The sequence below is a fragment of the Macrobrachium rosenbergii genome, chromosome 2 (genome assembly GCF_040412425.1).
Source record: "Macrobrachium rosenbergii isolate ZJJX-2024 chromosome 2, ASM4041242v1, whole genome shotgun sequence".
NCBI classification, from domain to species: Eukaryota; Metazoa; Arthropoda; class Malacostraca; order Decapoda; family Palaemonidae; genus Macrobrachium; species Macrobrachium rosenbergii.
The window spans coordinates 74,955,617-74,968,437 of record NC_089742.1 but is presented as its reverse complement, the minus strand read 5'-3'; the positions used below and the strand labels follow the sequence as shown (position 1 = coordinate 74,968,437).

At 41.1% G+C, this 12,821-nt stretch overlaps 1 protein-coding gene across 3 annotated transcripts in view; it reads left to right on the top strand.

Moving 5' to 3' along the window:
* Positions 1–12,345, top strand: part of Srp54 (splicing regulatory protein 54) — a 197,664-nt gene extending 185,319 nt beyond the window's left edge. For all 3 annotated transcript variants that reach the window (XM_067121227.1, XM_067121219.1, XM_067121237.1), the window contains exon 12: positions 11,137–12,345. In XM_067121227.1, the coding sequence (XP_066977328.1) occupies positions 11,137–11,290 (154 nt within the window). In that variant the 3' untranslated portion in view covers positions 11,291–12,345. The remainder of the gene's footprint in view (positions 1–11,136) is intronic.
* Positions 12,346–12,821: the final 476 nt, after the last annotated feature.

The following is a 12,821-nucleotide window of genomic DNA, read 5'->3' as shown; positions in this document are numbered from 1 at the left end:
AGGGCAAATCCAATTCTATGTCCTAGGAGACGCCCATCCAATTCTATGTCTTACGAGACGCCCATCAAATTCTAAGTCCCATGAGATGCCCACATCCTACGTGATACCCATCCAATTCTACGTCCTACGTGACGCCAATCCAATTCTATGCCCTACGAGACACCCACACCCTACGTGATGCCCATCCAATTCTACATCCTACGAGACGCCCATCCAGTTCTACGTCCCACGAGACGCCCATGTCCTACGTGACGCCCATCCAATTCTACATCCTACGAGATGCCCACGTCCTACGTGACGCCCGTCCAATTCTACGTCCTACATGACACCCATCTCACTAACCCCGCAATAATCGGCCGAGGCCACACGAGAGATAGAATGTATTTCACTTAAAAATCGGTTCCCAATCCCATGTTTTATTTTTTTTTTTAACCTTAGAAGGCCCTGCCAACTAAGTTTAACAAAATGCCTACTTCCAGAGCCCAGCACAATGCAGGCAGGAAAGGACATGGGAATGTTGGGGCAAGAGATACAGGACTGGGTCCAGGGGCAACTAGATACTGCGAAGGCAGAAAGAGAGGCAAAAAGAATTGTCCCAGAGAAAAGAGAGGAGATGGAGAGGCAAAAGAGAGAGAAAGAGAGAATCGCCCATGAGAAAAGAGAGGAGGTGGAGAGGCAAGAGAGAGAGAAAGAGAGGCAAGAGAAGGAGAAAGAGGAGAGGAGCGAGAACCACAGGGTGCCCGTGACCTCCAGATGTTAGCCAAGCAAAATGCAACCCCCCCTCCTCCTGTGGCGGGGATGAGCGCCCTCAGCCAAGATCACTCGTTTATGCCTAAATGGACAGAGGCAGAGCCCGAATTTTGGCTTGAGAGGGCTAAAAGAGTCGTGGAGTGCTGCACCCTCTCTCCTGCGGAACTCTCCCTTGTTCTCACTAAATTCCTGGGAGGGAAGGCACTCGTTGCCTACCACGCCCTTTCGGTAGAGGATAGGGGAAATTGGGAAGCCATACGCCCAGCGGTCACCAAGGCATACAAGATTACCCCCTGAGCGGTGGAGGAGGCGTTGGAGAGAGCAGACACGAGAAGCAGGCCAGACTTGGTCCAACCGGGCGTATCACTCCGAGCGGGTGTTAGCAAAATGTCTCGAGTCCGAAGGGGCTACCAGTGCCACCGAGGTACTCGAGAAATTTAAATTTGAGCATTTCTTACGCTACGCCCCTCCCACCCTGGCCACGCATGTAGTAGAAAAGGCCCCTGCAACACCGGGATCCATCCGGCAGAAGATATATCCCCCGCCCTTCCTCGGAGGATCATCTCCCCCTAAGAATGGAAACTCAGGCAAGCCCTTAACATGCCATTATTGTAAAAGGATGGGGCATTCCACTGACCAGTGCCGAAATCAGCCTAAGGCTCCCTCTCTTCCGCCTCCAAAGACATCACAGCCGCCTCCTGCTAGTGCCCCCCGATCACCGCCCACAGCGGGCACCACCCCTGGCGGGAGTTCCGCCATGAGATATGCTGCGATTGCACACAACTGGGGCATTACTCCTCCACATACAAGCTTTGCCCTCGTTACAACCAGCCGAAGACAGTAGGCACTGTAACTTGCCCTAAACGGCCCACCAGGTGGATTGGACTTGATTCTGTGAGGGTCGCACCTCCGGACAGGTCCAGTCCTCCTCGGGAATTAGTAGCAAAGTCCCCCTGGAGCCATCATTCTGGAAGATGAATGAATGATGATCCTCTGGGTGGATGGGGATCAAAAGGACCTTCTGACGGTCCGCTTAAGGGTCACCACAGGCGATGACTCTTGAGAGAGGGAACACCTTTTCAGTGTAGCTGAGATGCTCACCACAGGGAAACCCCTCCTCCTGGGACAAGATCGTGTCCATTGGAGGGATCCCTCTCCTCTGCCTAAAGCCCTCCGAGCCTGCAGCTGCCCCATAGCCTCCATGACGAAAGCAGGAGGATCTGCTTCCCCCTGGACTGTCTCTAGGATCAATCCCGTGGCTCCAGGAACCACCCCCTGCCCCCGAGAAGGCCAAGAATACTCCAGCCCCTACCACCCTCCTCATTACCGGAGCTGCAGCTGCCCTGCCCTCCCTCGCAAGGGAAAGACTAATCGAGGAGCAAAAGGTGGACTCTTCAATCAGCCGCCACCAGCAAGGATGCCCTCACTGATTTGATAAAAGATTCTTTCCTGCTGGAAGATGATCTCCTGAATAAAGTAATCCGGGGGCCGAGCAAGCCATCCCAGGTGCGCCAAACTCGTGGTAGTCCCCCTGACTCTGCAAAAAGGATGTGCTAAATTTGGCACATGAAGGCATCAGTGGGCACTTTGGTGTCGCTTGCACTGCTCGTGCCGTCGAGAGCAAGTTCCACTGGCCCAGCATCTGAAAGAGTGTAAAGCAATTCGTTGCCCCCTGACCCACCTGCCAATTGGCAGGAAACCCAAATGAGGTAGTCCCCAGGGCCCCTCAGGAATATCCCCTCCACCGGCATCCCCTTCAGGAACGTTGTCATTGACTATTTCATTCCACTGGGGAGGATGAAAAGTAAATTGGGGAATGTCCATTCCCTTACTATCATTGACCGCTTCATGCGATACCCAGAGGCAATTCCGGTGAGGAGCGAGAGCTCGAAAAACGCGGTGAAGGCCCTAGTAAAATTCTTTTGTAGATTTGGGTTCCCTGCCATGATACAAACAGATCAGGGTCGACATTTTATGTCGAAAGGATTCCATGACGGTATGGCCAGCCATGGAATCAAGCACTTTCACACAACGCCCTACCACCCTGAGAGCCAAGGAATCATCGAGCTATTCCACCAATCGCTCTCTATGACGCTCAAAATATTGGAGCATGAGGGAGGTGGCTCGTGGGAGGACAACCTCCCATATGCCCTTTATGCCGCCCACCACGCTCCTTCCAAAACCACCGGGTATAGCCCCTTTGAGCTATTGTATGCCCATTCCACCCGGGCGCTGCTTGACATATTATATGATGCATGGGCAAACCCTGCTCACACAGATTGGGCAGAAGAATTGCCCACCATTCAGAAAAACCTTCAGGCAGGTTTGGCAGTAGCCCAGGCCACAGAGGCGGCCACCCAAGAACGGGTGAAGATACAATTTTATGAGACCACCCATTCCCGCTCCTTCGAGACGGGAGATCAGGACCTTGTACTCCAGACAGGTGCCATGAGGCCCCTCGAAACCCACTTCTCGGACCCCCACCAAATCTTGGGAAAGCCTGGGGACTTGAACTACCTAGTAGATTGCAGGAAACGGAGGGCCAAGCGGCTCCATATAAATCTCCTGAAACCCCACCAGACCCATAGCGAGGAGACACCCGAAGATGATACATCCACCCCCAAGGCAGTAGTTGGCACTGCTGCCCTGGCCTATACACCCGCCACTAACTCTGAAATCCTCGAGAATCTGGAAGTCATCACCCCAGGTCTCACTGCCGCCCACAGGGAAGATATCTGCTGGTTATTAGACCGAAACTCGCAAGTCGTCTGAGACACCCCTGGGTGCATGGATGTGTTACAGCATTCCATCAATATCAAAGAGGGCGTGAAACCCATAGCCCAGGGATACTACCGGGTCAACCCGGATAAGGCCCGTAGGATTGAGGAGCAGGTCCAGCTCCAACTCGAACGCGGCCTTATAGAGCAAAGCCACAACCCCTGAGCCTCCCCAGTAATCCTAGTGCCTAAGGAGGCGGCGGAGATCAACTTTGTGTCAATTTCAGGAAGCTGAATGAAGCGACGGAGTTGGAACCTTATCCCCTTCCCCGGATCGAGGCTTGCTTAGACAGCCTAGGGTGCCCCTTATCTGAGCAAGATTGATTTGGAGAAGGCTATTGCTAAGTCCCGCTTGTCTGAGGAGTCGCGCCCTCAGACAGCATTCATAACTCCTAGCAGAATATACCAATGCAAAGGTATGCCATTTGGGTTAAAAATGCTCCCAGCTGTTTCCAACATTTGATGAACGAGTACTGGCGAAAAAACTGTTTGGTATACTTGGTCATGCCACAGTTTAAGAGCACTTAAAAATGAACAAATTTAACTGCCCTGGGAAAAGCCAATGCCATAAATCTAAAGAAGTGCATTCTGCTTTGTCCTTGGGCCATCAAGTCGAAATGGACTGTGTTCCAGTGTACAAGCATAGAAGCCATAAGAATACAGCCTACCCGCAACAAAACGGGATGCCCAACGTCATTGGGATGGTACAGTACTTCCACAGGTTCATCCCAAATTTTGCAGATGCTGCTTCATCACAAACCTTTCTGGGGAAAGCAACCCTTCCGTGCACAGAAGAATGCAAAAGGGCTTGATAATTTGAAAGCCGTTATTAATGACAAACCGGTCCCACATACCCCTGACTATGAACACTTTGCTGCAGTAGAAGCCAGCAACATCGGTATCGGAGCAGTAATGTTCCAAGAGAAAGAAGGAGTTAGGCACCCAGTGGCATATTACGCTAAGAATTTGAAGCCAGCTGAAACTCGTTATGGTACTATCGAGAAGGAATTGCTAGGAATGGTGCTGGCGAAAACACTTCAGTCAGACCGTAATCATACTTTCCCGCTTATTGGTGTATACTGATCATTTTTTCTTTAGGAACTGAATAAATGCTTTCAATCTCCAGAACTGTAATTGAACGCATCAAAGACACGGATAACAAAATAGCCGATGTCTTATCTCGACAGCATAGCGAGTAACTCCCCGAGGCCTTGGTAGCACCCAAAACTCCATCTCAGGGCAAGAAAACCCAAAAGCGGTTCTGAGCCAATACTTTTAATCCAGGGGCGTCCCACCAGCTAGATGGTTTTCTGTTTTCTTTTAATTCAAGGAACTTTTCCACCCCACCCCCTCTTTGTCATAGAAGCCCTTTGATACCTTCTTTTGAATTTAAGATATCAGGTGAGAACGAGTTTCCCCCCTGATCATCCTTAAGGCACTCAGTGCCACTCATTGCCATGTCAGAGACCGCCATCAGTACCAGAAAGAAATAACATGAGATGTATCGTGAATGATAAGAAGCCTCTTATAGGCAAACTAACAGCATGCTGCTATCTCATTAGAATTAAGGAACTTATATGTAAATTAATTAGTAAATTTTGTCACCTACCTCAAAATTACCTTGTCCTCTTAAGACTAAAGTAACATAAACCTTGCAATTGAAGGAAATTAATGTGCCACGTTAAAGTAATTTGATATTAATGTTTATTGAAAGTAAAGCATCTGTGCCGACTTCTTGAATATCAACATGTGCACCCGAATGAAGGTGTGTGTTTTCTTCTGTGGGGAGCTATTATAAGTTACAAGAAGTCGCTAAGCAGACCCTTACTTTTTAGTTTATCAAAAGTAGAATCGCCGCTCATAGCCAATCCCAGTTGACCTAGATATCAACACACACCTGTTATCAACAATGATGTCCCCTTAACCTGAAACAGACATTTAGATGGCACAAAAAAAAGATAAGAAACTGAGTGTTATTAGCCCAACTGCCACTCATTCTAAAGGCATATTGAGCTGGCTGAATGTTTTTCCGCTGGATACCTGGGGAGATACAAGCAGATGGTCGGAACACCTGGAAAATGATAACATCTTCAGCCCGGTCATAATTTTGCCTTAAAAGGAGCTTGGACAGGAAGATTTTGCAGTTAGCCAGAGCAGTCGATAGAGGTGCTGGGAGGCCCTCCCCACCCCCTGTCCACACCCGACTCAGACTCAACTCCGATTCTACAGTCACCCTCGGACGGACTGTCCAAGTGATTAGTGTGCTGTGCCATTATGACTGATTGTCCTCGTCAGTATTCGTCTGAGACCCACTTCCCCTAAGGTAAAGTACGAATGAAGACCTTTCAGTCATGACAGTTTGCCATTAGAAGTGTTTATTGAGTGCCAGTATTCTGCTTTGTCCTTGTGCCATTGCCAATGTTCTGTGTTCCAGTGTAAAGTGTCCATTCCTCGAGTCCTTGGCACCATCAGTGCAGCCTCGAGTCATTGTATGTGTTATATTTTCCTTTACTGGCGTGTAATGTTTAACTCTCCATTGCAGAGGGACTTTGCTGTGGACTCATCTTGGACTGTGCCTTGCCATAATTTAAGACTCCAGTAGGAAGATCTTCAGGCGTTGGAAGCCTCCTAATAATTCATTTAACCATTTTTCTTTTGATTCTTTTCTGTAAATGGAATTACTTAATTTAACCAAAGTGTTTACGTAACATTCCCTCATGAAGTAGAGTCGTAAGGCTCATTGAATCATCCCCATTTTTCTTTTTCTTTTTATGATTTCCCTTAACATAAATTCAGATTTCCAAGACCAAATTAAAGAAAGATCCGTTGCCGGCAGTAAAGCATCTTACGAATCTAGAAATCCAGGGAAATACATAAAAATATGTATAATATATATATACAGGCAGTCCCCGGTTTATGATGGGGGTTCCGTTTCTACACTGCGTCGTAAGCTGAAAATCGTCGTAAAACGAAAAATTGTCAAAAATCCTAAGAAAACCTTACTTCTAATGCTCTGGGTGTATTGAAAACGATGTAAACTGATGTTTTAATGAGTTTTTCATAAAAAAACAAATTCTTGTTCTTCTGCCATTTTGGAGGCAATGTTTTTTCTGTCAGATCAGCATATGACGCTTCGTAAACCGGGAAATAATTTCTGATGAATATATTTGAAAAGCGTCATAACCTCAGATCTTTGTAAGCCAGACCTGTCGTAACCGGACAGCGTACATATATATATATAATATGACTTTCATCACATCACCGCGTATATATATATATATATATATATATATATATATGACTTTTTATCACATCACCGTGATTCATATACAATCAGTAAGCTACAAACGCCCTTTAATATCCAATTATATATATATATAATAATATATTTTCATATATGTCATATAATATTTTAGTTGATAATAAGTTTATATCCCCGTATCGAACCAACGATACAAGAACTCAGGACTATAGTGGATACCTTAATCCACACGGCCAGCTAGTGAGATATAAGTGGATATCGGCTCCCAACTACAAATCCCCGATAACTCAGGTGTTTTTGTATTTAGAGACGATATCCACCCACCTCTTATATTGATATATACATACATACATATATATATATATATATATATATATATATATATATATATATATATATATATATATATATATATATATATATATATATATATATATATATGTATATATATATATGTATATGTATATATATATATATATATATATATATATATATATATATATATATATATATATATATATATAATCAGCAAAAACATGTAACTTGCAAAAATCAGCATATTTTAACAAGTCTCTTGGAGACAAGGCTCTGCACAGGGTTGGAAACATTCACTTCCAGCTCCCTGTGAAAGGTACAGAAAATATTTTAGAATTTTTTCTTATACCATGTGCATTTGCATATCTTCCTCCTTCCATTGCTGTTTCTCTTTTTAAATTGGCGAGTCTTATAGTTTGCCCAATGTAGGGGTGGTCTTAATGTATATTTTATACCAGCCTGTAGGGGTTAATACACTAGTTATTAGTACACCCATGTCACTGACATGTTGCTTTTTCAATGGAAAATTCAGCAAACAGTAATAAGCTTAGGAAATTTTTAGATGGATCAGCACACAAGTTACTGTTCTTCATTGGTATTAGTTACTGTTCTTCATTGGTATTTTCAACAACTTGGGTAATGTTAAAACAGGCAAAGTAGGACTGCCAAGTATTAACATAAGGTCTGCTTGTCTAGTGAGCTAAATACCTCAGAACAAGTGAGTGAAAGTAATTACAAAGATCAAGAATAAGTAAAGAGGTTGAGGAGTTGCTGTTATAATGTTTAAAAAGTTTTTAGTTATTTTACATACTGTACTAGAATTGGTGTGCTTACCACTTCTGTCAGTGACTTCAAGGTTTGGTTCCCAAATGCTACAGTATTATTAATGATAAAATCAGTTGTACTATTTGAAATAAAGCCAGAAGTGATTTATTATTATTAGTGGAGTTACTGATAGATGTAATTATGGGGAAGTAATTGATAGCCTTAGCTGGTGAACTTTTTCGTGGAGAAGGATTATCATTTTCAAGGCTAACATTCTTGTATAAAGATGACATAAGTGTTCCTAGTTATTTTTTTAAAGCTTCTATTATTTTCTATTTTAGGTGCTGTGCATAGATTTATAGTAAAAAAAATTAAGTTAAAACCTCATCTCTAAATGTTTTATCCATAACTAATCAAAATGGTAAAATTATTATTGCCAAGATTCTTGCATAAAGATGGCATAATTGTCCTTAATCATTTTGCATAATGCTGTGCATGGATTTACAATAAAAGGATTAAGTTAAAACATCACCAGTAAAGATTTTTTATGGCATAACTAAAGTATTAAAGTGATAACATTATCATCAAGAATAACAATAATAATACAAAATCATGATTTTACTAGATTTATGCTTCAGCTTGACAATTACTGTACACTGGAAGACAGTACATATTCATTCCATTTGAAAACAATTTGGAGATTTTGTGTTTCAGTATGCTAAACAAATAGAAACATTTGGTAGGCAGAGTTGGGCATATTAGGTTGTCAGTTTATTGTATGCTTAGGGTTTTCATGTAAATCACAGTTAGAAAAATACAGTGGTACCTCAGTGCTTGAACAAATTTCATTCCAGAAGGCTATTCGAGTGTTGATTTAAGTACTGAACGGATGTTTCCCATGAGGAGTAATGTAAATTTTAACTTTTAATTCAGCCTGAAGTTTAATAGCCTAGCATGCAGAAATTATACAAAAACTAAACAATAAATAAAATAAATCCAAATTTATTCTCACTCTACCTGTACTTAGGAAAGTTGATGGCTTATGTGGAAGGTGGTGAGGAAGGTGAAGAGGAGAGATGTTATTGTTTGGAAGGGGAATTCCTTCCATAAAAAAGCAGGTAACTGTGTTTCTGGGGTTCTTTCTCTTTTCTGGTTCTTTTGCTTTTTTCCTGAGACTTACTGGGTCTGTCTTGCTAAAAAACTGTTGAGTGATGGTTGTTTTTTCCAGGGGTTTAAAGTGTTTCTAAAGTAAGACATACCATTGCCATTCAGCAGGTTTATAATACAGTTTTCCACAGCTTTGTCTCTGTTGCACTCCCCCCCCATTTTTACGCACGTTTGTAAGAGCGCTAGGAAGATCCTCCATTCCCTCCTCTTCCTCTGAAGACAGTCCTCAGCTGCCATCAGTTGCTACTCCCTCTGAAGACCATGCAGTTCTTCCATGGTGAGCTCTACTATGTGCTCCTCCATTGAGCAGTCCATATCCTCATCTCTGACTTTAGGTCCATGGACTTCCTCAGAGACACATTATCCTCCACAAGTTTCCTGAAAGTATCAAAGTCCCTTACTTTTACAGCATCTGGCCACTGTTTCCTCCAGGTAGAGTTCATTGTCCTGTAAGTGTAAGAGACTTCCCCCCCAGGCCTTATCTATGAGGCTTATTGAGAATATTAAAGTGAATCTTGTAGAATTCTCATAGGCCATCTTTGTATCAAAGATCACTTCTGGAATAGTGCTTTGGTGTAGAGTTTCTTGAAAATAGGGATGACCTGCTGGCATGTGGGCTGGATGAGAATTGTTAGGTTGCAAGGACTTCCCTGTTGTGAAGTGAAACTCCTCCAGCAGTGGGCCTCCAAGCCTGCAAGATGAGCAGGAACACTCCAGCACATGAAGGGCTTCCAGAGCTGATTGTTTCTCCTCAAGGATTTTTTTTTTTTCCACCTTTGGGCCAACTTCTTTAGTAACCTACTCAATAAATTGTCTGGGTACCCCTTTTTAACTACTAACCCTCCACATCTCATTTCATGTTCTTTTCATTGCATTGCTTTTCTTCAAAACTCTTTGAGTTCTCAAAGTGGTAGACAAGAGTGTCCATTGGCTTGTGTCCTGGCAGTAACCTTCTTTTAAGTGATATAGGGCCTGTGAGGCCTTTTTTTTTTTTTTTTTTTTTTTTTTTTATAAAATAAGCCTATCTAATCACAGTTAAACAGCTTGGGGAATTAACCTCAGTCTCTACAAAGTCCTTAAACTCAATATAATATATTTCTTGTCAGCATCTAAACTTAATATAATATATTTCTTGTCAGCATCTTGTCAGAACTTGCAGCCTCCCCATGTTGTACCACACTATGCATGCCATTTCTCTTAAATTTCTCAAACCACCCATGACTGTCTTTTAACACTGCACTACCTGCATCGACACTCATTTTGCTTATTCACAAGGGATGATCTCAGAAACACTGTCACCAGCTAACTTTTTCATTTATCCAAATTAATATCAATTTCTCAATCTCTTCAGTTGCCCGTTATCTTTATTTCATAAGTGTTTTCACTCCTTGAGCAACATCAGCTCATTTCATGACCTCATTATATTGTAATATAGTAGGGATTATACATATGCCTTTGCGAGATCAGTAATGCTGACACAACTTACAGATCTTGCTGTAAGTTTTTGTTTCCTTTATTATTTTTATGCCTGTTTTTGTTTTTGGTATTATCTCTAATCATCATAAACCCATGGTGACTCATTTATGTTAAGAACGATAAAGAAAATCACAAAGAAACAAGAAAGTGCGAGTTGTGAACTGAGCAACTGGCTACTTTCTTTTTATTCAGCTGGGAGACACGCACGACTTGTCTCATTTCCTACATGTTCTGGCAGGTTGTGTTCATTTGGTTTGAGCACCAAGAAAATGGTCAAGTATTGAGGTACCACTGTATATACTCTGTAATTTTACAACTTGTTGTCTTGCTGAACTTTGCTAAACTAAAATCATTCACTGGGCTTTTCTCCCTTCCTTCTGTGCTGTTTAAGTCAAATATCTAGGTCTCTGATTGAGTAAAATTGAAGTGAAAGGTAAGATATGGTAAGGGTTTTTATGCCCAGGGGATGTCTCACCCATCTTTTAAATGTAACTTTGCTTATAATGGGTGCTGTTCACCTGTTGTCTACCATGTTTGCTTATGTGTAACTATATTGTTATAGTAAATGTTATTTTGCTTGTAAGAAACAATGAAAATTGTTTTAATTTTTTTGTATTTTTTCAGGTGTCTCGTGATTATGATGAAGAAGAACAATTGGGATACGATGGAGAAGATGACAAGGGGAAAAAGAGGGACAGAGAGGAAGAAGATACTAAAGATAAGGATGAGGCTGTTGATATGGATATTTCTAATTCACCTTAAACATGTAGATCCTTAATACTATTTTGTTTTAGTTCAGAAGCTTAGCTAATCCTCATTTAGTTAGTTCGGAAGTGTTGAATTGAACCTGTCGTTTTATATGTTTAGTGCCTAAGAATATGTTTCTTTCAACCTTTAAAATTGTTCCAAACTGTGCAGTAAATACCTGTATGTGAGTAGCCAGTGAAGGGTTTGAAAAATTAAGTCAAAATTCTTCAATTTTTCTTTTCTATTAGTCAGTGATTTTGGAAACATGGGTCAACTTGAAGGTTGCACGGAGATGTTTTGTGTACAATTTTAAGATTAATTAATTACAAAGTTTTTGTAGTTATAGAAAGCGCCGTTTTGAATTACATTTTTACTGAAAAAAAGTGTCTGGTGATACAGCACTTTAAATGTGTAATTCTTTACTCTATTAAGTCATTGTAAATGCTAAAATTAGTAGTCTTAATTCTGTGGCACACATATTGGCTAACAGTAATTGTATATTTAACCATTTAAAAGGTTCTACAATTTGGAGTGTCCTGTTATCTATCACAGGTGATGATTTTTAAATCATTAATTTAATTATGAGGGATGCATAGTCATATTCCATATTTGATTATAGGAGTTACTTTTTTAGTTTTAACAGTTAAGAAGTTTGTTTGATTTACTTTTTTATATGAAGAAATATGCTGAAGTAATACAGAATAAGGATGGTTTATAATTCCTTTGTGTTTTGGTTCAATGTAGATTTAATTCAAATTATTCATCTTCTGTGGTGCAGGTAGGATGAGCCATCATAATGCCATACTAAATGGCCATTCTTATGAAGAGAATATACTTCCATAATTTATTGCTAGAAGGTTACAAAGATATCTTGATTGGAGTAATTATATTACTGGGGCACATGAAAAATGCAATATATACTGGTAATAGATTTCATTTCTTAATGAAAGTCAATCCTGAAAAGTTACATTAGTAAAAAGACTTGGAACTTGTCTACTATATTGTTATATTTTTACCAAAAATTTCTTTTATCTTTCTTATGTCATTTATTGTAGTTATCTGAAAATCATTACATTTATGATTTACTTAGGTACATTTATTCCATCCTCTTAGCACTGAACTTCAAAGATTGGTTCTAAAGAAAGTGTAACATGAATTACAAGCTGTAAATATCATCTCAACCTTGAGTGATAATGTTTTGTTTACTACATCATGATTTAATACATTCCTTGCAGGTGATGTGATGTCAGTTTTTGACCTCCTAAAATAGGTTGTTTTCTAAATGTATTGCATCATTTTATGCCCATTTATCTTTATCAGCCAGAAAAGTCAATCAACAGTCATGAATAAGTTAATGTTGTTCACATGACATTTGTCCAAATATTATGCTTGTGACTTTATATTTGGGTGGTTTTAGAGCAGTCCAGTAGAGTCTATTGAAAGAGTGAACATAAGCTTTGAATTACTGCCAGAAAAGTGCACTTGAAAGGAACATACCTCGCCGAAATCTCATCATCAGTCCAGGAAAGTGCTTCACAATTAGTTGTGGTGAATTTTCTGTA